The sequence below is a fragment of the Labrus mixtus genome, chromosome 19, assembly GCF_963584025.1.
Source record: "Labrus mixtus chromosome 19, fLabMix1.1, whole genome shotgun sequence".
NCBI classification, from domain to species: domain Eukaryota; kingdom Metazoa; phylum Chordata; class Actinopteri; order Labriformes; family Labridae; genus Labrus; species Labrus mixtus.
The window spans coordinates 23,973,047-24,000,029 of NC_083630.1; the positions used below are offsets into that span (position 1 = coordinate 23,973,047).

Genomic DNA, 26,983 nt, shown 5'->3' on the forward strand with positions numbered 1-26,983 from the left:
CACGTTTCTGCTCGTGGAGCTTATTAGAAACATGCAGAGGCTTTTTAGGTCGGGTACAATCACTTCTATCTGAACCACTTCTCTTGCCCGCTTCCATCGCTGCAACACCTGTTGACCTGATAACTGCTCTCATATCTGACAAACCGAGGGGCGTCCAAAACGGCCGTGTGGGGGTCGCCTTAAAAGCGCCTACCTTCTCTGGTCCAAACAAATCCAGATCATTCAGGAGCAGAATCTAAAGTTAGAAGGAGGACATACTGGCTGCTGCATTGTTGTCAGAGAAGCCAGCACTTCAACATGTTTCCTTAATGTCTGATCAGATAGTAAGGTCACTTTAAACCCGTTCAATGACATCTACTAACATCTGAGTGAACATAAACTTTCTTAACTATTAGAAAACCTAAACAGCTTATTAAGCAGTTCAGACTTGTTAAATCCAATAACAGAAAAGTCTAATGAATTATAAAATCAATACTTTGAATTTGTCTGAAACAAAGTCAGAAGGCCGTTGTGGATGAGTCTTTTGGATATCTTTCTTACCTGAAAGTCTGTGTCTTTGTTATTCAGGGCGATGTTGATGGTGAAGGTGGAGGAGTCGTGATGGGGCCTCAGGTATGCTTGCCTCCCAGGTGTGTATTTAACCACAAAGTTCATCACAGCGTAACCCTGTGAAGGAAGGCACAGAAGTACATGACGTCAGCTGACTGTCTGTCAAAGCTCACACCGAGCATCACTTTTTAGCATTCAGGTCAGACCGACCTTTGTGTAGTATCCAGAGAAGACTTTTAAAGTGACAGGGGATATGAACTCTCTGATGAAGTGCAGCCACTCTTTGTCGTAGCCGATCTGCTTCATGTGAATGTCGTCCGTCGGCACGGTCTCGTAGCCGCCGGTGATCCGCTTGTCCTGAGAAAAAAAAAAAAAGAAAAAGAGAGAGAATAAAAAAAAACACTGCAGAGTGATTAAGGCTGGGATAAATGACCTGCCTTCCTGGATATGAGGCTGACCACAGCTTTCAAAGTGATGATGACGTGTGTGTGTGTGTGTGTGTAGGTGTGTGTGTGTGTGTGTGTGTGTGTGTGTGTGTGTGTGTGTGTGTCTCTAGAACCGCAGGCTGCTCTGTTGTCTGTCTGCGTGAGGCTTAATGATCCATCCAGCTCGGTCGTTTCCCCAAACACAGTGAGTGAGTCAAAGTATCTGGGCACATTTTGTCTGGGAGGCAAACTTTTAAAACACGTTGAATACCAATTTCAAAACGACATAAAACAGACCGCATGAATTATAAACCATCCACATAAAAACAGAACATCATAACCATTTATTTGGCTACATGTGAATGACAGACCTGCAAATGATAGTCGTTAAATTAAGCATGTGAGGATAAGCACCCTGAGCTCCAGTCATGTCTGTGTGTGTGTGTGTGTGTGTGTGTGTGTGTGTGTGTTAGATTATGCATGTCCTAACAAATATACAGCATCAGAATTCAAACGGGAGCTGAATCAGACCTCAACCTCACCCCCTCCACCACAACGACGGTAGTTTGAAAAGTAACATCCCACCGAGCCGTCAAAGACAACAAATACATCACACTACCATCAAGTTTAGTAGGCAACATGTGGCTCTTTTTTTCCCCTTCACTCCTCTCTGTTGGGTGCTCGGCTATTAACTATACAGAGACTCTAAAAAAATGATCAAACTCTGGCAATTAAAAAGTTAGTAAAGTTATTTTTTTTAATTATAAAATGGTTTTCTGTAGACTACAAGATGAGCTCTGCTGTCTCCAGCTGTGCTAACTGTGAGCTAACACTGCTGGAAAGATGCCAAAAAAAGCTATCGTCACATTTCAGTGTCGCTGAAATAATTAAGTAAACAGAGATGACTCCCAGTTACTGCTCGCATCACATTTAAAACTCTGCTGCTCGCTTACAAAACAGCGACAAAAACGTCTCCTAACTTTAACTCTCTGATCCAGGTCTACACTCCCCCCCCCCACTACGCTCTGCCAATGAAAGGCGTCTGATCCAACCTTCACAACAGGGTCCTAAGTCTCTGACTAGACTCTTCTCCTCTGTCGCCCCCCGGTGGTGGAATGAACTTCCAAACTCCATGTGATCTGCAGAGTCCCTCTGCACCTTTAAGAAAAAGCTAAGGACCCAGCTCTTTATGAATACCTACTAACTTAATGATGATGGTCTCCATATTATTGATGATGATGATGGTAATGACGATGGTTTTTGTTTGATAACGACGACTTATAAGATGGTTTCTATACTGATTAGAGCTCTCAAGAACTGCCCTCAATGTTGTGCTTTGCCTCTGGTCACTTCCTGTCAGCACATGTGTGTCCAATCAGACTCAAAGCTGATCGTTTGCTCTGACATTGTTCCCTTTTTTCTAGATCCTTGCTTGTGTTGTACTTACTCTCTGATGTACGTCTGCTAAGTGAATTGTAGAATGAAAAAAACTTAAGAAGAAAGCTTATCATGTGAATACTGCTAAGAGAAGCTAGCAGCACTGACCTCGTGTCTGCCTCCAGACCAGGTTCCGTAGTGCTCCATCTCCTCCACTATTTCATCACAGGCCTTCTCTGAGAACACTGGGAACCAGAACACATCTGGACAGGGCTGCAACACACACACACAGAAACACACTTAGTGGCTCAGACAGACTTTTCATAGAACAGACTTCAGGCACACCTTCACCTCGAGCTGTAGTGGATGTAATGTAATATTCAGAAATGTTAAAAACAGATGTCGGGCTTTGCCTGTGATATTATGTCATTCTCTTTCTCTGTCTCACCGTCTGTCTTGAACAGATGCAGACACACACACACACACACACACACACACACACACACACACACACACATTAATACCTACCTCCTCCATGTAGTTCTGAGTGAAAATCTGAGTGTAATTTTGGTGGATGTACTTCTCCTTCCAGTCCTGTGAGGAGAAAGAATTTTTCCATCAGTGCCCGTTTAGTGCGGACTGTTTGCTGACCCGCATACCTCACAGAGATAATCCCCCTCTCCCACAGGGCCGGGTCTCAGGGTGCCAAATCCAGGACTAAATCTCAAACGTTGTCAGTCCGGAGGTCTTATCACATTCGAGTCATTATTTCAAAATCGTCTCACATGTGTAATCCCCCTCCCGTTATTGGGTAATAACCATTTGCAGGTGGCTGTGGTTTTATTCCAGCTATTTAGAAAAACAAATGTGTTGAGGAATAATGAGAGAGTCTAATGACTTACCACTGGGTTTTCAAATATCTGCCACAAGTCACTGTTGTAATGTGAAACGTTATAATTGGCCGTGGAAATGAGCCTCCCGAAGTCGTGAAGGTTTGTAATGTACATGAAGACCCCCTGCAGCCAACGGAGGAAAAAGTTGAGTCAGTTCCAAAAACGGGGAAAAGTTGAGTTACATTGTCACAGGAAGGATTTCTAACACCATCTACATAACTATAACACATGCACATTTTTACAGTTCTTAAGCATACTGCAGGTTGTCATCATAGTAACACATCGATGGTTAGCATTAGCATTAGCATATAACCTGACCAAACTGTTACTTGTTGCAAACTACTTCAAAGCTTCATTTGCATCAAAATGAAAATAAAGTGTGATTTAAGTGTGCTTATTAAACACACTGAAATCTGTTGTTTGTCACTTTAGATAGACACAGATGGCGTATAAATAATCTATGATTATTTATGTGTGTTTGGGGGGCTGCAGGGTGTTGGTGTCGGGGGACAGGGGGGGGGGGGGGGGGGCAGTGAGGTGAGAGGCTGGGGGGGAACAGGAACAGAGAGGTGTTTGGAACAAAGCAAATCCAGGAATATATTCCCTCTGCAGTGAAGCATGGGGGGGAGAGGGCGCTGTGTAGGGCTGGATTTGGACTCACTATCAGACTAGGCTTTGCCGAGATCAAAAAGATGATGAATTGGGAATGATTAATACATTTCCTGGTGTAGGTTTCCAAATTGTGTCAAAAAAATCAAACTGTGAAAGCTGTGATTTTAACCAGGAGGATTTTTTTTTTTCATGAGTTAAAAGGAATTTTTTTTGGAGCCTAGTCTGAGATCAGTCAGTGTGTTTTTAAAGAAAGCAGCTCGTTACATATGTTTTTCTGTAAAGGGTTGGCTGTTCATTGTAAAGCATCAGGACAGGGGGACTTGCATGTGAACCGACTCTCCAACCTTTCTCCTCCTTCATTTCCCTTTTGGAAGGCATTTTATAAAAACAGGACAGACATCATTTATTTTTTCGTTCTCTAGCTCAGACACAAATCTCTGCTTTTAACACAAAACTCAGGCAAAACTTCAACATCAATTTCCAAAGAGCTGCCAGCTCCTGATATGAGGATAGGCAGCGAGAAAGACGGTTAATCAAAATTAAGATTTTTTTATTTCAAATATGTTACTGCCAATTCTGTTTAAAGGTCACATATTACACAAACTACACTGTACCATGTTCCTCTAACTCTAACATGTGTCTCTAGTCTGTCTACAAACCCCCCAATGATGAGAAAAGTCCATCCTCTCTGTCTCTCCTGCTCCACTTTTCAGAAAATATGTGCTCAATCATGACATCACAAAGGGCAGTAGCCCCTCCCCCAGGTGGGTGACACTCCCACAGCTAGGTGTTTGTTCTGCCCTCTGAGTCTGCCTTCTCACCGTAAACAATAGGACATGGAGCGAGAAAGACCGAGTACACCCAAGCCCTTCCAGAGAGGGGGCGTGATCAGATGCAGCTCATTTACATATTTAAAGGTACAGTCACAGAAACAGCCTGTTCTGAGCAGGGCTGAAATAGAGGGGTTTATAGACATGATCAAATACAGGATCAGAGTGGATTTAGAACAAGGAACTTCACACACATGTTTTAAGGAGCTCTGAGACTTATTTAAACTTGTTTTAAAAAAAAAGGATAATATGTGACCTTTAACCTTAATAAATACCTATATATTTATGGAATTTCAACTCAACCGGGCCAAAAACATCCCAAATCAAATTAAGCACTTTGCATGTTAAATGAGCCAAAACTCAGAATGGTTCCTGATTGCTAACCCATTGGAAATGGATGTTTCAGGAAACAGAATAATCAAAACAAATGGACACCTTTGGGGGTCTGAGCATATGGAATGATTCCGGAGAAGGGGAGTCTTTTTCTCTGTGACTGGTCTAAAATAAAGGAGAAGCATCGTGTAAATAGGATAACATGAATCACGATTTCAGAATAAGAGACAGGGTGACAGTTGAAACATATATATGTCACATACATAGCAACTTGGGAGGAGAAAATAAAAATGCATTAAAAAAAAGGAGCAAGTTTCCCTCTGAAGCTGATGTTTTTGTGGATTAATACGGGAGGAATGCATGCTGGCTAAAAAGACAATCCAAAAAGAAAACGCAGTTTGGATCAGGCATGATGTGTGTTAATACAGGTGACATGAAAACACAGGTGCTCACACTTTACAAGAGGAAAGAAACGCACAAGAAGCAAGACAACTTTTTAGTCAGCTAGTTACCGGGCAGACACTTTGTGGTCATGTTACAAGGCGGGAGAGAGAGAGTGAAGGCTGATGGGATACAAAGGGGAGCAGAGCACATTTAAGCACCACAGAGAAACGGTAAACAGAGGAGGGTCATGCCTTCACAACCGACAAAAAAACATTGAAAACAGCTGATACTTGCCGTCTTTTCGAGTCCGTAGCGCTGTTGACTTTTACGTTAAGATTCATTGTGTATTTCACCGAGCAGGACTAAAATCACATCTCTATGTTTCTGCACATTTTCTCATCTGGATATTCTTCACAGTGGTTGCAGCCAAATGCACATCTCAAGAATGTGTTTACATAAATGTGCCATGAAGATCGATGGCTCGGCACACATACCATTTCTCTTGCATTCCTACACAAAGCCATATCGGGGTCTAGTTTCTCCAGGACAAAGAAGTTCCTCTCCTTCAGCTCATTCCTCAAGGTAGTGCCCTTGACAAGGTATACATGTGCCATAAAAGGAATGTTCCACACACCCCTAGAAACAACAAGACAGGAGCAGGAGTTAGGAAGTGCTCATTTGCATTGACCGTTAAACTATGCAGTCTTTGAATCTGGAGGTGTAATGTGAAGGTCATTGGGTACGGTTTTAGTGGGTGACATGGTAAGAAAAAAATCTCTTCAACTTCTTCAGGATATTGAAGCCATTTCCCTTTGTTTATTTGGATGGGAAGCCTGAATGCTGTTGTTCAAAGTTTGATGTGGTACTGCGGGGTTTCAGGTACTAAAACGTACAAAATCTGACTCATCGTTGGTGGGGTCAGTCGTCTCTCATCCGGACGGTCGGGGGTTCGATCCCCGGCTCCTGCTGCCACATCCAAGCAGAGGCTGCCATGTAAAGCATCCATCACAAGTAGTTAATCCCATTCATACGTCACAAACAAAGCAGCGGGAGCAACTTGGGGTTAAGTGTCTTGCCCAAGGACACATTGGACATGAAGATGCAGGAGCTGGGGATCGAACCCCAGACCGTCCGGTTAAGAGACTCTACCTATGAGCACAGCCACCCAAAAAAATGGAATATTTCAGGCTTTGATTCTCAGTATGACATCACTGCTCATCTTTAACATCATCATCATTAGTGTGTATTAATAAGTGTGTATTATGAGGACAGAGCAGGATATTGTGTGTCATGGTGTCTCTGATTTAACAAAAATGAGAACCGTGTCTGCACATCCTTTTCTTTAAATCATTGACACGCTAAGAGTTCCAACTCTGGTGTGTGTGTGTGTGTGTGTGTGTGTGTGTGTGTGTGTGTGTGTGTGTGTGTGTGTGAACCATACAAATTGCCTCCATTGCACTTGTGACTTACACACGTTTCCTCTGCACAATGTCGACATAATCCTCCGAGCGAGCGTAATAACCATCCAGACTCAAGGCTCCCCAGAAGTTGGACCACAGCTTGCTGTGACGAGTGACAAGGGGGCCAATTATTTTTCTGTAGGGGAAGCAGGAGAGCAGAGCGGAGAGATGGTTATTCTGTCGGAGCGGATAAAACTCAAGTGACATCTCACAGACATCCGACCACGTAATGCACTCGGTCTCTTAAGAGCTAAAGCTAGCGTCGCTGCATCGATGAGATCAACATCTCCTCGGAGAGATATGAAAACCTGCCGAGTGCTTTTAAGATCACAGAAGTGTGTAAATTCAACCAGGCCCCGAGCAGGAAGTCATTTCTAAACTGGATTCAGATACTGTAAGTGTAACCGATCGCTGCAGGAAGCTGTTTTTTCTGAACCCTGAATCTGCTTAATTTACTGGAATTTGAAACAGTGGAGGTTCTAGACCACTTTTACTGAGGGGGCCAAACTGGGGCCAGTTGTTTTGTCAGAGGGGAACATTAAACCCAGGTGAAAAATAGACAAAGACGATCGCTTTAAAAAAGATATATTATGCCAAATAATAGAACATCTTTAAATACCAAAACTTAAAATACCACGATTTATATTATGTTTCAGTAACAGAATTTAATACTAGATTGTGAGTCCAGTTGTTGAGACAAATACTGTGTATGTGTTAGGAGGGCTCTTCCTTTTGGAGGGGTGGCCACAGGGTGGACCAAGCTCAGTGTTACAGGGGCACTGGTCCCTGTTGGCCCCTGCCTAGAAACGCCCATGATTTGAAAGAAATACTGTAACAAGAATTTTCCACTGCTGTCTTACAAACCTCAACCCCAAAGAAAGGGATGTTTATTTCCTCTATCTGAATTAAACTTGCCAATAATTGAGCCGTAAATGACAGGGTGGTTTGGTATGGATACGCTGCAGCACTGAATACAAATGCTTTACGCTTGAGACAGATTGGCCTTTTCCTTCCCACAGCTTCAGTCCCAGCGGAGGAGAATTCTCATGCTGTCCTTAAATAATCCTACAAAATCTTTTTACTTTGCATGCGTCCCAACAGGACTCGATGCCACGCCACCGCCACATTACATCAAGTTTTTACGGGAAGGTTTCGTGAAAATCACGAGCTGCAAAAGGGGAAAAAAAGGGTTTGCATGTTTGTTTTTTGTGTAATGCAGAGTGGCATTTCGGGGTTTCGGGCAATTTGACTCTCCCTCTCTTTCCATGTGGCCGGGGAGAAAACAGGAAGCCAGGGCGTCTTATTTTTAAACTTTTTATTCACTCAGCCGTAATGTTCATGTGGTTTTGCCACTTAAAGGGACAACTTCCAACCGTTCACAGTCACAACAGAACGAGCAGAGAGTCTCGTCGACTTCACTCTCTTTTTGTGTCAAACAGCACGATGTGATTACCTGTTCTGCTCGACGAGGAGCTTCAGCGTCTGCCTGTTAGTGAGCATCACATCCGAATCGATGCTGAAGTAGAAGTCGCATGTGGCATCCTTGCGGCAAAGATGCCTAATGAAATCGAAAACAGACACACAGGAGAAAAGTAGCGATTACTCAATCCGGCGCTGATTACAGTCGATGACATACTTGGAAGTAATCACAGAGAGTCGGACTCTTGGATAAATGTGATTTCAGGGAAGATTAGAGACTGCTAATGTGACTCAGACGTCCTCATTAAAGGGTTGTCCTGACCAATGCTTGCATGCTTTTGATAGTACCTCTCTGATGAGGCCCTCACAGATTGAATTATCACCATGACAACCGACTCATAGTTGGCAATGGGAGAGAGTTAGCCCAAAGGAGGAACTGAGGACAAAAACTGCACCTGTTAAGATTCACAAATCGGAGCTTCTTCCAAAAGAGAGAAGACATCGAGTCTGGAGCGCCGTCCACTGAGCTGACAATATTTCATCTACTCTATTTGAATACTTATAAATGGATCAATACTATCACATATTTCTGGAACCTCAGAGGACTTTCTGAAACAGTAAGAATCATGCATTTTGAGGTTAAACCAAACAGGAAAATTCTCCTTCACGCTGAAATTATTTGGAGCTAAAAAAATCCCTTCATCTGGTTGAATTCATTTCTTCCACCAAAACCCAACTTCAAAGAGATATTAGACCCACATGCCCATGTTCCTGGCCTCTCCTTGGCTCAGATTCTCTTCTGGTCCCACAACCTTGAAGCTGTTGAACGTGTTCCTGTTCTCATCCCAGAACCTCTGGATGTGCTTCTCGTGGTAAACCTCCTAAGAGTAAGAGAACCGGTATTAAATGTTTAAAAAAAGAGAAATGCATGAAGCCGAAACATGGTTGATGATAGAGATCTGGTGTTCGAAGAAACACTTCTGCTCTCACTCACATTATTGTGGATAAAAAGGTTGAGTTTATCTTTGGGATAGTCCAGGGTCAGCAGCCTCTGGAAGAATTCAGGGAGGAAAGGAGTGGGCTGCTCGATAAAAACTCCAATGAGAACATTTGGATACTCCTGTTTAGACAAAAAGGGGAAATAAATTAGTACCATTTCAAACATAGCGGCTTTACTGTGGAGCACTTTAACATAAATCATTGTTGGATTTGACACTTCAGGCGTACACAGAGAGCGAGGTCTTTACATTTACATCTCTCTCTGTGGTGCTCTATTTTAAAAACCTCGAGGTTTACGGTAAGCACATTTGGGCTGGAACTGATTGGACTTCTCCTGCTCCTTGAGACCAGACAGTTATTGTGAGTGATCTAATAAACTCCCACTACATGAACTGCTTTTTAAAGCATCCTAACTGCCACGTACAGAGTACAACCAAAGTACCAAAAGCAAGGAAGATATAAAGAGACATAAAAGCAAGAGAGACACAGAGAAGAGAGGAGGAAACATTTTCCCATGACACCCGAGTTCCAGCCCACACAGCTTGGTCTGGAATCCCTGATCCTCTTGACCAGTTCACAGCAAAGGTCTGGGCCCGGCATGAAAAGAGGATCGGCGCAGAACCGTCTAATTTGCAAGTTCCGCAATGACTGTGTTTAGAGCGCACAAGTACTGGAACTCATGCATCTTTCAGATGTGAGCGTACATTTGTTATGGACACACAGAGGACAGACAGAAAAGGGAAAGGAGAGGCACAAACAACAGAGGGAAGCATTCATTATGTATCAAGGCAGAAGAAAGTGACAACTGGACTTCCTTTAGAACACAGAAGACAACGCTGGAGAGGTCCAGCTCGCTCAGTGAAGTGTAGTGTAACACGGCGTGCTGCCATGGGGAGTTAACCCAAAACCAAAAGTACACAGAGAACCAAACCAGACTGCCAGTGACCTGGTTTTACCCCAGTATGACCAGTGTTCCCACATGACCTGAAACTCCACAAGTCTAAGTCTCATAAAGCCGGTCCAATGAGACGCTTTTCCTAACTTGACCCCTGATTGAGAAGCAGCAGTGTTTTTGAGTATTCACTATGGAAGGTCACTGAGAGCGCTCCTCACAGAGAGCGTTCCTCACAGAGAGCGTTCCTCACAGAGGGGCCTTTCATGACGCTGCATTTGTGTTGAATCAGCTCCAGTCAAAGCAATCGAAGTAGAATTATTTATGGAGCATACAGGAGCATGGCAGATCTGCTGTTTATGTATTGTGACGGCCTGCAAGTTTGCTGCCACTTATTATTATTACCATTATCCATTAATGTGCTGGTCATTTTCATGATGAATGGATTACTTGTTAAATCTGAAAAACATCAGAAAATAGAGAAAAAATTCCTCATCGGAATTTTCCCAGAGCCCAGAGTGAGGTCTCCCAAATTCCTATTTTGTCCAACCAACAGTCAAAAGCCCAAAGAATATTTATTTGTTCTCATAATGGACAAAGAAAAGCAGCAAATCCTTTGATTTAAGAAGCTTGAAGAAGCAAATGTTGGACATTTCTTGAAACAGGAATAAAATGATTATTGATTATCCAAACTGTCTGCAGCTCTAATAACAAAGAGAACATCCAAACCAGGATAATAGAATAGATTCACTGGGATCTTGTGCATGCTGCAAAACTGTGTCCACAAAGGAAAAAGTAACGTTTGCTAACATTGTTGACAGAAGCCGCCACAGCCCTGAGACATTTCCTCTCGCCTGCCATTCCTCCTGCTGTCTATACGTCGCCAGGCTTGGCTGAACCCTGTGACAAATTTTCAACGTAACCACCATAACTTGGATAAAATCCGTACTGAAGGCTCACTAAAAGGCAGGCTGGCCGACAGTGACACCCCTTTAAATGAACCCTTCTGAAAACCCCAGAAACCATATCCTGCACCGCAGCAGTGCTGGGCTTCCACTTCCCCGAGGAGTTTCCCTGGCAACTTATTCTCTTTTAAAAAGGGTCCAAAAGGACCAACGGGCACAGAACCTATTTCTGTTGGAAAAGCGAGCGTTTGTGCAGCGCAGACCAGTCCTGCTTATCTGTTGAAATAGGACGGACTGGGCCGCCCCTCCTGCTGTCTAGACAGACACACACACGGTGGATGACGGTTCATACTGGAAGAAGAGGTGATGTTTCATCCTTTCCTACGCCCACAAATACCAACTTTCTGCAGCTGCACTTTAAATATGGGGCGGCAAATAGAAGAGAAAATGTCTTAATTTGAAGCACTTACTTTTAACTGAGACAAATCCACAGTGTCATCATCACAGTGGCTACACCCGTGCTCGTAGTTCCAGGTGTTGGGGACGTAGTTACCCAAGTAGTTCAAGTACATCTGCAAAAGAAAGAATTCAAAACAGGTGAATGCCTGGTTGCAGAAGTTTTATATTAAAGAAGCCCCTTTTTTTATTACACAGAGTTGTTAGGAATATCCAACTTCAGAGTTTGGCCCCGGAATATTTAGTCCAAAGATTTGGATTTGTAGAGGTCAAAAAGCTCCAGCAACACCTGTAGTATGAAGATCAACTTCATACTTCAGACTACTTTTTTGACCTCTTCTAGCTAGTAGTTGGAATTTGGAATAAGAGGTAATTGACAGGTAGTCACTTCAAAGACTTAAGAACACTGGCTAAGACCGTCTCTTTCTCTCAGTGTATGTCTATGGTTTGAGATCATGATGAAAGATGTTTCGGTACCAAGTATTTCTTCCTCATGCTGATTCTTGTATCTACATGTAGATTTAAGTGTTGGCCAATACATACTACCCCCTATGCACATAACATTGTTGGAATAACATTGGTGGCTGACATTTTGTTAGCTATTTTCCTCTGGCGACTGTTTTGACTGACAAACATGCAACCTTTTTTTGAGACTTTCTTCCTTTATTGGATAGGGCAGCTGAAGAGAGAGAGGAAACTGTGGAAGGGAGAGAGTGGGGTGATGACATGCAGCAAAGGGCCGAGGTCGGAGTCGATCCCACAGCCGCTGCAACGAGGAATATAGCCTCTGTACATGGGGTGTGTGACATAACCGCTAGGCTATCCGGCGCCCCCATGCAACCTATTATTGCATATTAGGCAGTAGCAGAGACTGATACCATGCTAACCGTGTTTTTACAAATGTCTTATCACAGCCATTATCATTCCGCTCATGTATTTTCACCAGATTGAAGTCGGCGTGATAATAAGAAAGTCATAATAAATAAAGAGATTCAGCAGAACCCACTGCTTGGACAAGCATTCTGTGATCGACTATTATTTAGAGCTTCTCCCGCAGATGCTGGGGCCTCCGGGAAGAATGACTCAATAGTTTTGTTGGCTTTGGTTCAATACCAAGGAAGACCAGAGACAGACAGCTGGAGGTGGAGCAATGGAGAGAGGGCTGAAAGACCAGAATCAAACCTAACAGGATGATCATACAGACGTCCTGCTATCAGCCCTTCACTCTGAAGGAATGATAGCCTCGGTTTAGCCTCATCTTGCCCTGCACACTAAGTAATGATTTGGATTTCACAGACAGAGTTTTTGGCTACCACCACTGGAGCAGTATATGTATTTCCTGGACGTGTCACAAGTCTATGCAGTGAAATGCAATGACCGGCCAAAAAAATGTTGAGTGGATACAAATCTTAAAGAGAAGGTCCAAAAGAAACTCATCTAAACACGTGGGAAAGGGAGTTCAATAATTCAGCCAACAGCTCGACGTTCTCGATGAAAATGATAAACCTGAAACCATGCTAGCGCCATATGCTAGGTTGAGCCCCTGAGGCCGTCATTTCTTACTCACTTTGGTGTTTGCGTTGCCATGGACGACCACTGGTAGAGAGTCATACACGGTGTTCCTAACTCTCACGCGGTCTGATGCAAACTTTAGAAGCACTTCATCTGCCAACAAATCAAAGAAAAAAAACAAGAGACATTTCAGGGCGGGGTTATGAAAATGTATTAACCACACGGGATTCAGGTTCAGGGGGAAATTTGTTTGCTACAGTTGCTCATAACACCAAAAATCAGTAGGAAGTACAGATAAGTTGACAATATGAAATAAAATAAAAATAGTATAACAATATAATAAGCAATAAGTACCAAGTGAAAGCAATAATAAAGTAGTATAAGTAATAAGCTATGTTCAAGCACATATTTACAAATATGAATATTTTTTTTGCAAGTATCAGTGTGAAACTGTTGGTTTGAATACCTTGCTCTCAAATATTTGATTTATAGCAAACAGATCAGCAGAGACTTTGATAGTGGAATTTAGTTTTTCAGGATTTCTCACCAACAGCCCCATTCAGGTTCTGGAAAATTTGGCACTTGTGGTCCAAAGTCATATTGAGAGATTCCTGAAAAAGACAGAGAGTATCTTAGCCATCCAGGATTGTTTCTCTAGGGATATGTTCACACCCAAGTGTTTGCCATGCACTCAAAAATACTCACTCGCTTTAAGGGATCCAAGTATAGTTTAGTGTAGAAGAGCTGGTCATCGTCGTTGTCGTGGAGATTCCACTGAGAAACAATTCTGTTTATGTGCGGGGCGTAGCCGATGATACCTGCAGAGGAAATAACAGTGTGAACCGCACAAATCCAGCTGTAAAGTGCAGGGTTGGGAAAAGTTTACAAGGTCATATAGGCTACCACTGGCAGACTGTTGGCGACAATTACACACTATCTGCTGGCTTCATGGTCGAAAGCCTTCACTGTAGGAAGCCTGAGCGCCCGACGCAAAGTGTGATTCTTGGCAATAATCCCAAGCACACACGGAATGGGCAGGAACTTTCTCTTCCCACAGACTGAAGATAGAAAGGAGTGCAATAAAGGGGCCTGCAAGCTTCTGGGACGGTCTGTGCGAGTATCTCACACCCTATCGAAAACGTACATTCTCATGGCATTCTCTCTACTCCAGCTCTGGCCAGCTGTCTCCTTGGCTTTTTCCCTTCTCGTGCTCCAGGACACTGACCACAGAAAAGTGCAGATTGCAGGGTACGGCTGTGTAGCTTGTCTGCGCCATTTTGCATCCCAGCATTTTAAAAAAAGAAGCCTTGGACACTGTAAACAAGTCAAAGGATAGACATGACATAATCCCGATGTCTGGAGCGAGGCACAGTTGAAAGGAAATCATGACATTTTAATGCGACTCGTTTTGACGGTTGCTTATCCGCAAAGTGATGGCTTTAAAATCGACAGATCCTGAAAAGCCCTGGGAACTGCAGGCCCCAATGCTTCTGGAAAAGTTCACTGAGTTACTCGGCTGTACAACACAGTAAACAATATGCAACTCCAACGTTGTAAGAATATTATATGCAACATGGAATTCAACATTTTATTTTGTATCTATTCTGACAGAAAGCTGTTTCATTGACTGCTTTTTGCAAACCTTTACCAACAGTCCAGTGGATCAGGTCCCTTCTCTCAAATGTTTTTTTAGTTCTGGGAGTGAGAAGATAAGATAACCTCAGCTAAATAAACACACACAGCCAAACACAACCCTTCTGTATCATGATTCCTTTCCTGAAACCTGGCACTCTCTGTGAAAGTATGTGTCCAGATGCTCTGAAACATTACCCACTGGTCGTTTGGGCGGTAGCTTTAGGAACAAAAACAAAACCAACAATTTTATATAAACTGTGGTACTTTGTGGGGGCCAAGACAAATCCACATGTCAAGTCAATGACAATGAATGCTAAAAACAGTCTCTGATCAGTCGGAGGCAGCTAGACTCCAGTATGGGAGGTCAGCGCAGGCTGATGACCACAGGGAAAGTAGTAATTCTGTGTCCTGAGGACAGACAGCTGCCCATACCATGTGGACTATGCATGGGAGCTTACTTATTGTTTCTTCGTTTTAAAATCTCTGCAAACATTCTGAACTATTTCACCTTCTTTGTGTCTATAGGCAGATCTTTGGATGTTGGAGGCCTTTAATGCATCAGGGCAGAAGGTCCAAAAAGGAATAAAGTATGCAGCTAACTTTCATATGAATGGGCATCTGTCAGCTTCTGTCCACTGGGAGAGGAAATACCTGGAGGTGTGAGTTTACAGGAAAAATATGCTTCCATTTTATGGTATTAAGAGATAGTAATAAAAGTCCTGCGGTTTTAAATTTTAAAACTAACACAGGTCTGACACCATTCCCTGAAGGTACCACAAGAATCTTAGAACCAATAACACTGACGGTGAACGGCTGCTTGGCTCCCTGAATTCCAACTCAGCCTGTGAGTCTTCAGAGTGTGACAGCTGACGGGGGAATGTATAAACCAACGTCCATGCATAGAATTTATGGGTTCAGAACCAAGGGTACTCAAACACCGCTCTACCCCTACATACACAGGACATTAACAAAAACAATGTTCAGTTTGTGAAGCACAAACCAATCATTGAATAAACTATTCCCTTCAGAAAATGATGACTAAAGAGTTTTGACCCACAGTGATAATCGTCTCACTAAAAGTGGAATATTCATCGTGTGCAGATGAGTATGAGGATGGTAGTTCATTTTAAGAATAATGCTGCATTGGGTTGTGATCTAGAGTTGAATCAAGTGAGGGTGAGGGAGCAACGCCAGCTACAGTCCTACATCTGTGTCTACTCAGGATGCAATCAGGCACAGTATTGAGTGTGGGTTTTGGCAGCATACAGAAACAATCACATAATTACTGTAAGTTACACATGTAGGATGTAAGATGGAAGGAATTAGACTGGAAAGTACATCAAGGGTTGCATGTGAGCGTGTTTAGTGTGAGTAAAATGCAAAATGCAAAGGGGATGCACTAACATTTCATAATATGACTACATTTGGAAAGAGTGACACTTGTACATCTATAAAACAAAAGTGGAGGAAAACTTCAAACCATCCTGAGAGCCTTGATCATTTATACCAATGTTTTTTGGTCTTTAGTGTCCACCCACTTTTATTTTGAAGTACTCCCTTCCATGAGCCCCAGAAGTTTGAAGGATACCAGCTGCACTCTTTTTTTTTTTTTACATATACATCTATCTCTTGTCAGCTGACATTGAGGAATTCAAGATGGCCTAACAGAGCACTTTCTTCAGATAAGTCCAAACATCAGATTGAACATTCTTGGGACCCACCTCCAGAGTTGAGGTAGCGCTTGCCACTGCGGATCGAGGGGTACTTGTCAGCCAGCCGCTTATCCGGCCATATCAGGCCCTCTGCAGCGAAGAGCACTTTGTGATTGGCTTGCTGGAACTTCCTGAGAATCTCCTCCGGCCCCCCAGCAAAGATAAGATCATAGCTAAAAGGGAGGAACCAAGATGAAATACAGATAAAACAGATCATTATCCATCAGTCTGACAAGAAACCCTGTGCTTGTACACGCTCCACGCAGATTAACATCTCAATGTAAATAGTCAACATTCTTCATTGGTGGGCATTTGTACAGGCAGGCAAGCTCTGTGATGGATAGAGGAAAATGTTGCTAACCCTTTTCAGAGACATCGTGGTGACTTAAAAAGCCAGCTATTAAAGAAAGGTCAGATATTCTAGGACGTGAAAACTCCAAAATGTGTCTGGTGATTTTACAGTTTTGAAGTCCTAACAGTAAAAAAGCTGAATCATTCAGCTGACACCTTCCCCCACCGAGTCACTGGCAATAAAACACCCTCTTTTAGACTTTTAGACTGTGACTCAGCACACACTGATCTAAAAATGTCCGATCCCAAAATAAGAAATCATGCACTTTATACAAACTGGTTTATATATGGTGGCAGGAAAAGGTGGAAAGACAACCAACCACCTTCTTGGATAACCTGAACCACCTCAGGCATGTCATGAGAGGAAGCACAGTCAAACATAGGTCACAAAGCCTGCATGCTGTCCACATCTGGGCGACACATGTTTATACAGGCACCCTCTGCCCCTTGTTAAGTCGTAAATCACAGTAAACGCTGCGGTATAAAAATGGCCTCCAGTCCCAGAGAAAACAATCAGGACGATGTTTAAAAAAGTTCATTGTAGAAAAATAAATGTAGGGTTGAACAAACAGTTTCTTATTGTGTTGGCTGTATTACCTAAGAGAATGAAAAGACGGCAATACATTTATCTGCTTCTTTAAAGGAGATCTATTCTGCTGATCCATATTTCAACACATACATATGATGTTAGGATGTTGGATGGCCATACGAAACCTCAGCAACGTTTCTTTAAACACATCATACACAGTTGTTGGTGTAATCCCCGGACGTGATTTCCTGCTGCTCTGAACGAGACTTTACGAGAACTCGGTGAGACTTGGCCAGAACCTGACGTCTCAGAGCAAAGCATGGAGCAAAGTCATAGGACACGCCCACCCCCACCAGCTCTTTCAAGGACACGCCCACCTGGAAGCTCACTGAAATGTACCTGCGACTGCAAACAGAGCCGGCCAATCAGAGGAAAGTGGGGACAAGAGGAGGTGGGCCTTAAAGAGACAGCAGCTGAAATGAAGGGATGAGGGATTTTACTGACGCCAGTATCAGATTAATAAGGAGGTTTTTGAGCTACACATCTCACAATGCTACTCAACAGGAGTCCCAGAGTGACATCATTAAAGGCAAAAGTGAAAATAATAGATCTCCTTTAAGAGCACTAAGAGTAGCCAACTTTGGTGTCCCTTTAATATATGGACCCACGCAGTTTGTGGAAATTGGGGGTTATTCAATTCAAAAATCTTTTAATACATTTCATAATCATGAGCGCATTTTCTCCAAAAGGAAAACAGAACCATTCCAAGTACCTGTGTCGAGGGTGTGGCAACGTTTCACACCAAATATAGCTCACATTATTCATGCGACGTGATGCAGTGAGTGTCATCATCATCATCATCATCATCATCATCATCACCAGCTGCTCTATTTGAAGAAAGCTGTTATTATTCCAAACCACTAACATTATCTCTGTCAAACTTTCCACTGGCCTTGAAAACTCAGCTCCTATAATTCAGCTACCTGCATGTGAAAACGACTCCCCTCGTACTTTTGCCCATGCTCTATAATAATGATCTTTTTATACGAGTGGGCAGAGGGGGGGGGGGGGGGGGGGGGGCGGTTAAGTGCTGCTGCATAAGTGGGCAGAACACCGGCTTTCACACCAAGGGAGGGATCAAATTCAAAGCAATCATTAAAGTCTGTGATTTATGAAAATGAGTTTAATTTTCTAATTCATAGATCTGCACAGCAATTAGAGGTGTTTTGATTCCCTTTCTTGTCGTGGAGGTGTTTGTGTGAAGATCAGAACAAAGCTAAAAACTAACTGACAGCTCGACATCTTTGGTAGAAATACACACAAAGCAAGAACAGAGAAAAATAATAAGAGTTTGATCTTTTTTTCTTTATTATATTTGGCTGCTTACTTCAAAGAACTAGCCGCTTAGAAAAAGGTGTTTTCTACCTCTCAGGGTAGATTGTCAGCGACTAATCAAAAACAGTCACAGAAAAAGGAAGTGTTGGTTATACATACACATGGTCACATGGAGCTAAACAGACAACTTACCTGTCCACAGAAAGGACGACCAGATCCTCCTGCTCAGCCAGAGCCTCCATGGCCTCCTTCAGTAGTCTGACCTTTTGTCCTCCGCCGATGGAGCGACCCACATCACCACCTTTCCATGGGTCCCCCATTCCCAGCACCTGAGACAGAACACGTGATGAAGCAGCTGAGGAGCCCAACATGAAACAGCTTAACAACAGCAGAGTTCAAAAGAGAAGCCAGCACTTCAACATAGCCCGTTTCCTTAATGTCTGATCATACAGTAAGGTCACTTTATCATTAAGTTCTGATTGATCCTTTACGAGGCTGCCTCTCATAATATTGTGGTGCATATAAAGCCTGATGGACACTTTAAAAAATTTAAAGAATAGCATTAAATTGACTTCAAAGTTAATTAAAAAGGTCTCTTGCAATAACCATCAACCGAAAAAAAAAAGTTTCATAAAGGAAGCTTTTACGTCCTGCAGGAGAGAGACAGAGGACCAAACAAAATGCTCGGGTGCACCAACTGTGACTTTTTACTTTGGCTTCAACCACACAGGGAAAATTCTGGACCCGCACTGAGGAGTATCCCTTTAAGATGGATGTTTTTCGCAAGCTTGCCACACCTCATTGTTCCCTTTAAGAGGCCCAATCAATCATGTGTGATTCTAAGACTTGGTGTGTTTGAGAGAAGCATCGTTAGCTGGGAGGACCGCCCGTTTGTTGACAGAATGTTGAGGAGACAGACGTACCTTCACAGTGTAGTTGAAATAGCTTGCAGACTTCATAAAGCGCAGGAAGCCATCTGTTTCCTCGGTTGCAACAGTTAGGACCAGCAACTTTTCTAAAAAAAAGGAAGAAAAATAAAAATCCCACAACTTAACTCATGTGTCTTATAAAGTCATCACATATTTTGGCAACCAAATTACAGGGATGTGGGGATGTTCTCTCGCAGCTGAATATTGTAACATTTTATGGTATTGCCAAAGAGGTCTAACGTTTAGATATTTTTATGGGATAATGTTGGCTTCAAGATGTCCGCAGGAATATGTTAGAATATAGTGGTACTTATATATATATAAGCATAGAGATTCCATCTTCTGTGAAGCAAGCTCCTTGTAAACCTCAGACCAATGTCAACAAACTGGTAACTGCTTGGCTTAGCAGTCTAAACCTACATCTCAAATTAGCGACTGTAGTCTATTTGATTCAAAATGGAGGCATACATTTAGACACAGACTTAATAATTTCTTTCCTGTTGGAGACTCCCACAAAGCTGCAGGACATTTCCACCGGCCATGAGTTCAGAAGTCTGAGGTTTGAAGACGGGTTAGACCAAGTACAAATTAGCACCATAGCCTCATGTGAAGCTAGAGAGAGGCGGGCTAAACCCACGAAGCTGCTTTTCACTTCTTCTGTTATGTTTCGTCAAACCAAACCGGGTGGTGGCCTTGATTAGAAAGTGCCAAGGAAGGAAGGACCCTGGACTTCCAGATCCTGTTGTTGCGTTTTTGGAGGAGTAATCATTCACTTCATCTTCCCTAAACGGTGCAGAATGCTGTTCTGTGCCAGAAGTCCAACATGGCCAACAAAAAGTTAATGACACTTTTATACGCTTTTATACGACCACTTGAATACTAATCCTGCGTTTCATGTCTTGAGAGCCAATCTGCATTCAATTTAAAATACAACACTAGCTTTCCACTGAAGCCTTGTAAATCATTTATTGGACATTGGCAAGTTTGAATTGAAAGTATGCGAGTGAACATGTCAGGTGCCTGTAAAGGACCCAGAAGTGCACTCTGCATTTAAAGAGCTTGAAAAACACCTTAGAATACAAAGATTCAGAGGTCGTCATCGTTTCTTGTGGTGAAAAAGACTTGGGTGATGATTCGTCTTTTTGACTGCACAACAGATCTCACAAACCGAGAAATAATTTTTGTTGACGTTTCATTGTACAATATCCTCCCCCAACTACTGTAGGGCCAATGAAGGTGAACTTTGCAAAAGGGTTATTATCAAATCTTGAACCCACAATACAGGGGGCACTCACACTAGGCAATCTGTACCGTGCCCAAGCACCCTTCACCCCTAAAGTCCAGCTCCTTTGACTAATCTGAGCGTTCAGATCTTTGCTCAAGCTCGGTTCACTTTCTTGGCCTGTACGGGACAACTTAGCTAGTGTGAGTCCGCCTTTAGAATCTAAAAAGGTAAATGCAATTACTGGACAATAGCGCTTTGTGGTCTAAAATGTTTTTTGTACTTTCATCTACCCAGATGAATTAAACAAAGCAAAGGGGCCTATTTTAAGGCATTATTTGTCCAAAAGGACGATATCAACCATCCTTCAGCCACTCCTTCAAACTAAAGTGTCCTTGCAGATCTTTTCCATCCACTCTCCATCAATGTGACTGAGCCGTTCTCTCATCCATGTCTAGCCTGTGGCCCTGTCTTTGCTTTAACAGTTGTTCCAGTTCTCCTCTGACACAAAGGTTTCTGTTTCAGGTTTGGAAACAGTTCCCAGTACTAACAGCTTCAGAAAACATTTATGGCAAAGGAACTGGGCCGATCCAGAGCAACATGAAATTCAACTTAGCCCAAGCAGCAAACAGGAGGGGAAGGGGGGCGGGGATAATGAGCCCACAGGAGCGTTCCTGTCCGAGGCTTGAGCTTGGTGCAGGGAGGTTATGATGTGTCTTACATTTGGAAAAGACATTTCCCATTCAGCTTTGTAGAACAAGGGACTTTAATGGTTACAGGGTAAGTTTATAAGCTTCTTTTCCCCCTCTCCCAGTGACTACATTCAACATGTGCTTTTATCAAAACCAACCCATTTGGAACAAAGACCCAATGAATAAACACTTCTTCATTTTTACTTTGTGAAGCGGGTCTGTCTGGAGGACTACCTTTTTGAATATTGGTAGTAAGAAACACTTTTGCACATAGACTCTCCTGAGAGTCTATGCTTCTGATTGGCCTACCCGAATAATCTGACCCAACCAACCAATGAAGGCAACAAGTAACAAAGTGTGCAACTTTGGGAACAGATAACAGGACCTTCAGGTTCACTGTTCCTGCAGTTTGGAATCTGCTGCAGGAGGGTTTGGGTCTGGGGGCGCTGGTCTCCTCAAATCATTATAAAGTAGACTAAAGGTGTTGGGAGGAGGATGCATCAGGTTGTAGATGCATCGACTAATGACTTTCTGCTCTTTGACCATGAATATGTTGACCTGTGTTTATAATTTTGTATGTGTCTTATGTCTGTAACTTTGTTAGTGTTGCAGACTTAAACGTGCAACAAACAGCTCTGAACAAAACACACCCAGCTCTGCCACCCACAGTATGTTCTGCTGGGGTTTCTTTGAAATATTGGAGACCTCCATGAATACTTTCTGTTTCATAATGCTGTGATTCCAGCAAGGACATGGGATTTTATTCCCTCAACAGATGGTTTCAATTTATTTTTGTGCTCACATAAAATGGGAACTGAAAACCAGTAGCCTTGTTTGTATTTAACCAATTGAAACCAGTGGTAAGCTGCGTGTTGTGATCCGTGATCCCAATTAGCCCCTCGCCCCCTCTGGCTTTACCCGAAACCTTTTGGGAGCCACACACGCTTCCCCCTTGTTGTAAACATGCAGACCACATGACAGCACCCCAACAGGCAAGCTTCCAGTTAAGAACAGCTCGCGGATGGTTCAGAAGCATGAGACAGACACTTTTATTTTCTAAATTAAAACTTGTTGTTCAAACACTTCAATGCGGTCTCTTTCATGGCTTTTTTTTTTTTAAATCTCTATGGATTTACAGTATCCTCCTCCAAACTAGGGCTGGAAAACCGTGGCTGGAAATGATAGTACTGTATCCAGATACCATAAAATGAGACTGGAAGATTTATGATACATCAGTTCTTTCCAAGCTGAGCCACTGAATCGTGTTTGTGTTCAATTGAAGTCAGACTGGAGGGTTGTCAAAATGCCACTTAAAGTCCAGAATTCCATACATCTGATTCTTATTGTACAATCAAATTTCATAATAAAACATTTATCACGGATGTGGCTCACTGGTAGTCTGTCGTCTCTCAACCAGAAGGTTATGGGGTTTGATGTCCAGCTCCTGCAGCTACATGTGGGATGTGTTTTTGGGTAAGACGGGGATTCAAACCATGCAGCCCACATCTTAGGCCCAGGTGTTGTTGCTGATTTCTTTGCTTTTAGACCTAAGCCAACCCTGAAGTGAAATGGATCTATTTTAATGCATTTAGACAATATATCTGTTTCTGTCTGTAAAGTTAAAATGCATCGTATAGTTTTAGTGTTGCCATAAGTCCCTAAGGAGAGAAGACAACGTGATTTTATCTCTGCAAAGAGAAGTGAAGAAGTTAAAAAAACAGAACCTTCCAATCTTATTACAAAATGTAATCCAGCCCATTGGTCAAACTCTTAATAGTTTCATTTATATAAAGAGGATAAACACCAATAACTAAGCATACCTTACGGGCAGATGGAACTATAAAAGGAGAGTTTTCAGACAGCCATGGTTTTGTTGGATAAGTGTCTACTCAGAGTAAACACGACACACTCTCATGTCAGTCCTGTAAGAACAACCCACAGGAGGAAAGGAATGCAGCTCCTACAGTACTGCTGTAACTTCTCTCCAAGAAAGGCGATCGGCGCCAAGCCGTCTTCCCCCTCCCCTCTCTGTACCACATGGGGCTCAGCCGTCTAGGTCAACTTTCACACTCCGATGAGCAAAAGTTCTGACACTCTGTCCTGGGAAAAGCCTCAGTAAGCACTTTTTGTAGAATAACGGAAAGAAGTATCATGTGAATGTTTACCGGCCTTGGACATAAGGATGATTTGATCTCTCCTGCCTGAAGATCACCAAGATTGTCTGAAATAGTTCCAGGAAAAGACCATTGCAACTTTTTCAGTTAAAGGCTTTATATGTGATGTTTTGATCCAGCAGATGTCGCCCTTGAGCACCAGCATGAAACCAAAACAACTCGCGCTGCATTGTTGTGTTAGCATGCTAATGCTAGCGATCTTTATTCTGCTCGTATCTTCACACTGCATGTAAATTTACCTGAAATGAGCGTGATCTAGAAACACAGTTAAGCAGTGAGTACAGTATGTTATTCTTCTTTTCTCTAGTCCCTCAATTAAACAACTTTTATACACGAGGGGAGGAGTCAGCCGGCCGTCCGGGCGATGTAAACAAACTGAAGATAGGTCTCTGAAAACTCTGAAAACATCACAGACAGTGGGACTCGGGTGTTACACCCATTGTAGACAGTCATGACTCACAGAGTTATTTTCAGAGGAGATACTTGATTTCTATTATATTTAAGTGTGAAAAATCACATAGAAAGACTTTAAAGGCCCACATTCTTGTCCTTTTCATGTATTTCACAGACTCTACCTTTAATCTCATTGTGGACATGTGGACACTGTCAGTAACAACAGCCTTTTCTGAAAGTGATTCACCATCATAACAATCCTCGTACTTTCATATTCATAGCAACAGCACAATATTGGTGTCAAGGTCTGAGATTCCTCATTATTACAGCATTGTGGGGGTGATGTTGTTTAAAGAAACATCGGTGGCTCCACATACACAGACACTCAGAGATGCGCACACACAGCGCTGTTCTTCCCCTATTTCTTCACCGTATACAGTAATCCCGTCTCACCCCTCTAACTCCTATGTTACTAACTACGATAGAGTACAGAGGTGGGACAACTTGGTCCCCCCATTACATCACAGGGGTGTAAATATGGGGCCTTGACCTGGCCGTCTGAACAGACCTGATGATGCTAAATTGTTTATTTTTAGAGCAACTGAATGTTCCTAAACCTGATTTTTGTTGGATGATCAAACTACTTTACTCTACTTAAAGCCTTCATCATACCAAATGTAAATCCAACTTTAACTGGCCATGCCTGGCTGTACAGTTCAAACGCCTCACTGCATTAGTCGAGGTAATTACTGTTTATTCAACTCTGGCATCGACCTCCTCTGGTAGCTAATGTTAGCTAAACTTTCTGAGCCAGTGTTCTGTTGGTTTGTGATGAACAGTCTGCAAAAGCTTATTTTACTGGTATTTTCAGATTATAAGACACTTTGAACTCGATGCACTTTGGTCACCATAGTGAGCATTGAATATGTGTCATCCAGTTACCAAGGCAACCTTCCCTAAAAACAGAAAAGTGACTTCCTGGTGGCCTTATTTTTTACCACATGGAAGGAAAGTAGAGACACAGCCACACACTACACTGTCTACTCAATAATCAGAGAGGTAACAATGATTTTCTTTGGCTGCTTCATAACATTCCTACGTAGAAGAGTTTATGAATAAAAATAACAACTTGTCATCGCTTGGACAAATTGGTTACTTTTCTTGAAAATGAACCACATTCAAATGGTGCTTCTGTTGAGCCATTCGGTCACAGTTGGAAACCAAGGAGGTGTTAATCTGACCATCAGTGCAACCATGTGCTCTTAAGCCATTGTAAAATATGACTCGGAGAACACTATTGGTAGCAGATGTAGTTCAGAAAGGCATAGTGAATGTATTAAAACTCAAATACATGATGGTTTTAACCATTTGGAGGAAGTAGCAACATGTTGTGACGGCAAAAAAATGAAATGTCATCACATTCACGCTTCTATGTAAAGTGACAATCAGTATTAACTCATCCATTCACACACCACCAAGAAAGCAGCGGGAGCAACTTGGGGTTAAGAGTCTTGCCCAAGGACACATCGGACATGTTGCTGCAGGTGATGGGGATCGAACCCCTGACCGACTCTACCAACTGAGCCATGGCCGCCCCCAATCTTGTCTTTTTTTGCCCAATCTGTTACTGACAAGTCTTCACATGTTTCAACGCTAGCCGTTCATTTCTCAGCCTTCTGCCTGACACAAAAGCGTGCAAACAAACCTCCTGTGACGCCACTTTGAAAAGTTTTCCAGCTTTAAAACAAACTTAAAGGAACTAAAAGCAGCTCTGGCACAGAAGAAACACTTTTAATATCTGACAGCCAGCAGCCTCTGGACATGCAGACATTCCTTAACCCCAGAAAATACCATTGTTGCTACTTAGGTTAGCACATCATGTGTTTGTAATTTGCTGTAATTTAACAGATGAGACCACTGGGGGGCGACGCTCACAGGTCTGTTGTTTTAGCTGTACACGATAGGTAAATAGAGTTGTTTTCTAGTGACTCCTCAAAGTCACATTGATTGATTAAACACATAATTTCCATAATCCGAGAGGCATTAAAGGGAACCCCAGGAAAAACACTGTGATTCCAATTATACATGTCAAACCGCAGGCACTTCAGCCCGCGGGATGTGCAATGATGTCACCAGCATTGTGCCAGGAAACAATTTAGAAGTCTCGTCACACGTCATTATGATTCAAGAATAGCTTGTTTTTTTTTTGTCCTGGAAGATACTCCAATAAAATGTCTAAGAAAAACAAAAAACAAATCTCATCTGGTTTGTGTCAGTAGTGCTCCTGTCAGCTACAAACGATTACTCTAGACTAAATCGTCTTTGGCCTCAATCGGGGTCTCTGTGGAGCTTTAAATCCTCTTTTAACTAGAACACACATTTGGTTTGTTTCAAAGTCATACACCAAACAGTTTAACTTTGACTGCTACTCTTTAATAAGTACATTATTGAAAGCATAATTAAGTGAAATCTGACTGTTTTATATTAATAATACTGTCTGCAAAGGGGGGGAGGAGTTAAGCAGCTTAATGGACAACCACATGCTAACTTGAGGTACTCCATTGCTACCTCAAAATGTGACTCTCATACTTGGCAAATCATTTATTTGAATCAGGGACAGTGTACAAAAAAGCCATTAGTCTCAGAAGAGAAGAGATTCTTTGTACCAGATTTACCTAACTTGTTAATTTCCATCTGTTGTCCCTGGGCAGATGAAGGCAACAGCAAAATACAAATCAACCAGTCACACACACACATTTCATAAGAGAGAAGAAAGACATAGAACAGTTTACAGATATTAAAACATTATGTACAAGTTTCCCTGAGAGATATAAAAGGTTGTCGATGACAAATTAATGCTGACAAGACTGGTTACTTAAAATCCATTTTTTTGACTTTGCGGGTGAACGTGCAGAAGTTTGTGCAAAGTTTAAGACTAGTTGGAAGACTATTCCATTCATTAATG

General features: G+C 42.5%; 2 protein-coding genes across 3 annotated transcripts in view; both read right to left on the bottom strand.

Annotated features, from left to right (window-relative positions):
- LOC132994240 (Golgi reassembly-stacking protein 1-like) overlaps positions 1–26,983 on the bottom strand; it is a 408,891-nt gene that overhangs the window by 14,628 nt on the left and 367,280 nt on the right. The window lies entirely within an intron of this gene.
- Positions 1–26,983, bottom strand: part of plod2 (procollagen-lysine, 2-oxoglutarate 5-dioxygenase 2) — a 35,027-nt gene that overhangs the window by 1,320 nt on the left and 6,724 nt on the right. Inside the window, exons 2-19 of one of the 2 annotated variants that reach the window (XM_061064046.1) lie at positions 19,532–19,623; positions 18,801–18,937; positions 16,403–16,566; positions 13,752–13,864; positions 13,594–13,657; positions 13,102–13,199; positions 11,549–11,650; positions 9,277–9,402; positions 9,042–9,163; positions 8,317–8,421; positions 6,874–6,999; positions 5,898–6,039; positions 5,122–5,184; positions 3,254–3,367; positions 2,880–2,945; positions 2,520–2,624; positions 760–906; positions 541–666 (exon numbers count right to left, since the gene is read on the bottom strand). In XM_061064046.1, the coding sequence (XP_060920029.1) occupies positions 541–666; positions 760–906; positions 2,520–2,624; positions 2,880–2,945; positions 3,254–3,367; positions 5,122–5,184; positions 5,898–6,039; positions 6,874–6,999; positions 8,317–8,421; positions 9,042–9,163; positions 9,277–9,402; positions 11,549–11,650; positions 13,102–13,199; positions 13,594–13,657; positions 13,752–13,864; positions 16,403–16,566; positions 18,801–18,937; positions 19,532–19,623 (2,012 nt within the window). The remainder of the gene's footprint in view (positions 1–540; positions 667–759; positions 907–2,519; positions 2,625–2,879; positions 2,946–3,253; positions 3,368–5,121; positions 5,185–5,897; positions 6,040–6,873; positions 7,000–8,316; positions 8,422–9,041; positions 9,164–9,276; positions 9,403–11,548; positions 11,651–13,101; positions 13,200–13,593; positions 13,658–13,751; positions 13,865–16,402; positions 16,567–18,800; positions 18,938–19,531; positions 19,624–26,983) is intronic. The other variant, XM_061064047.1, reaches the window with a different exon arrangement.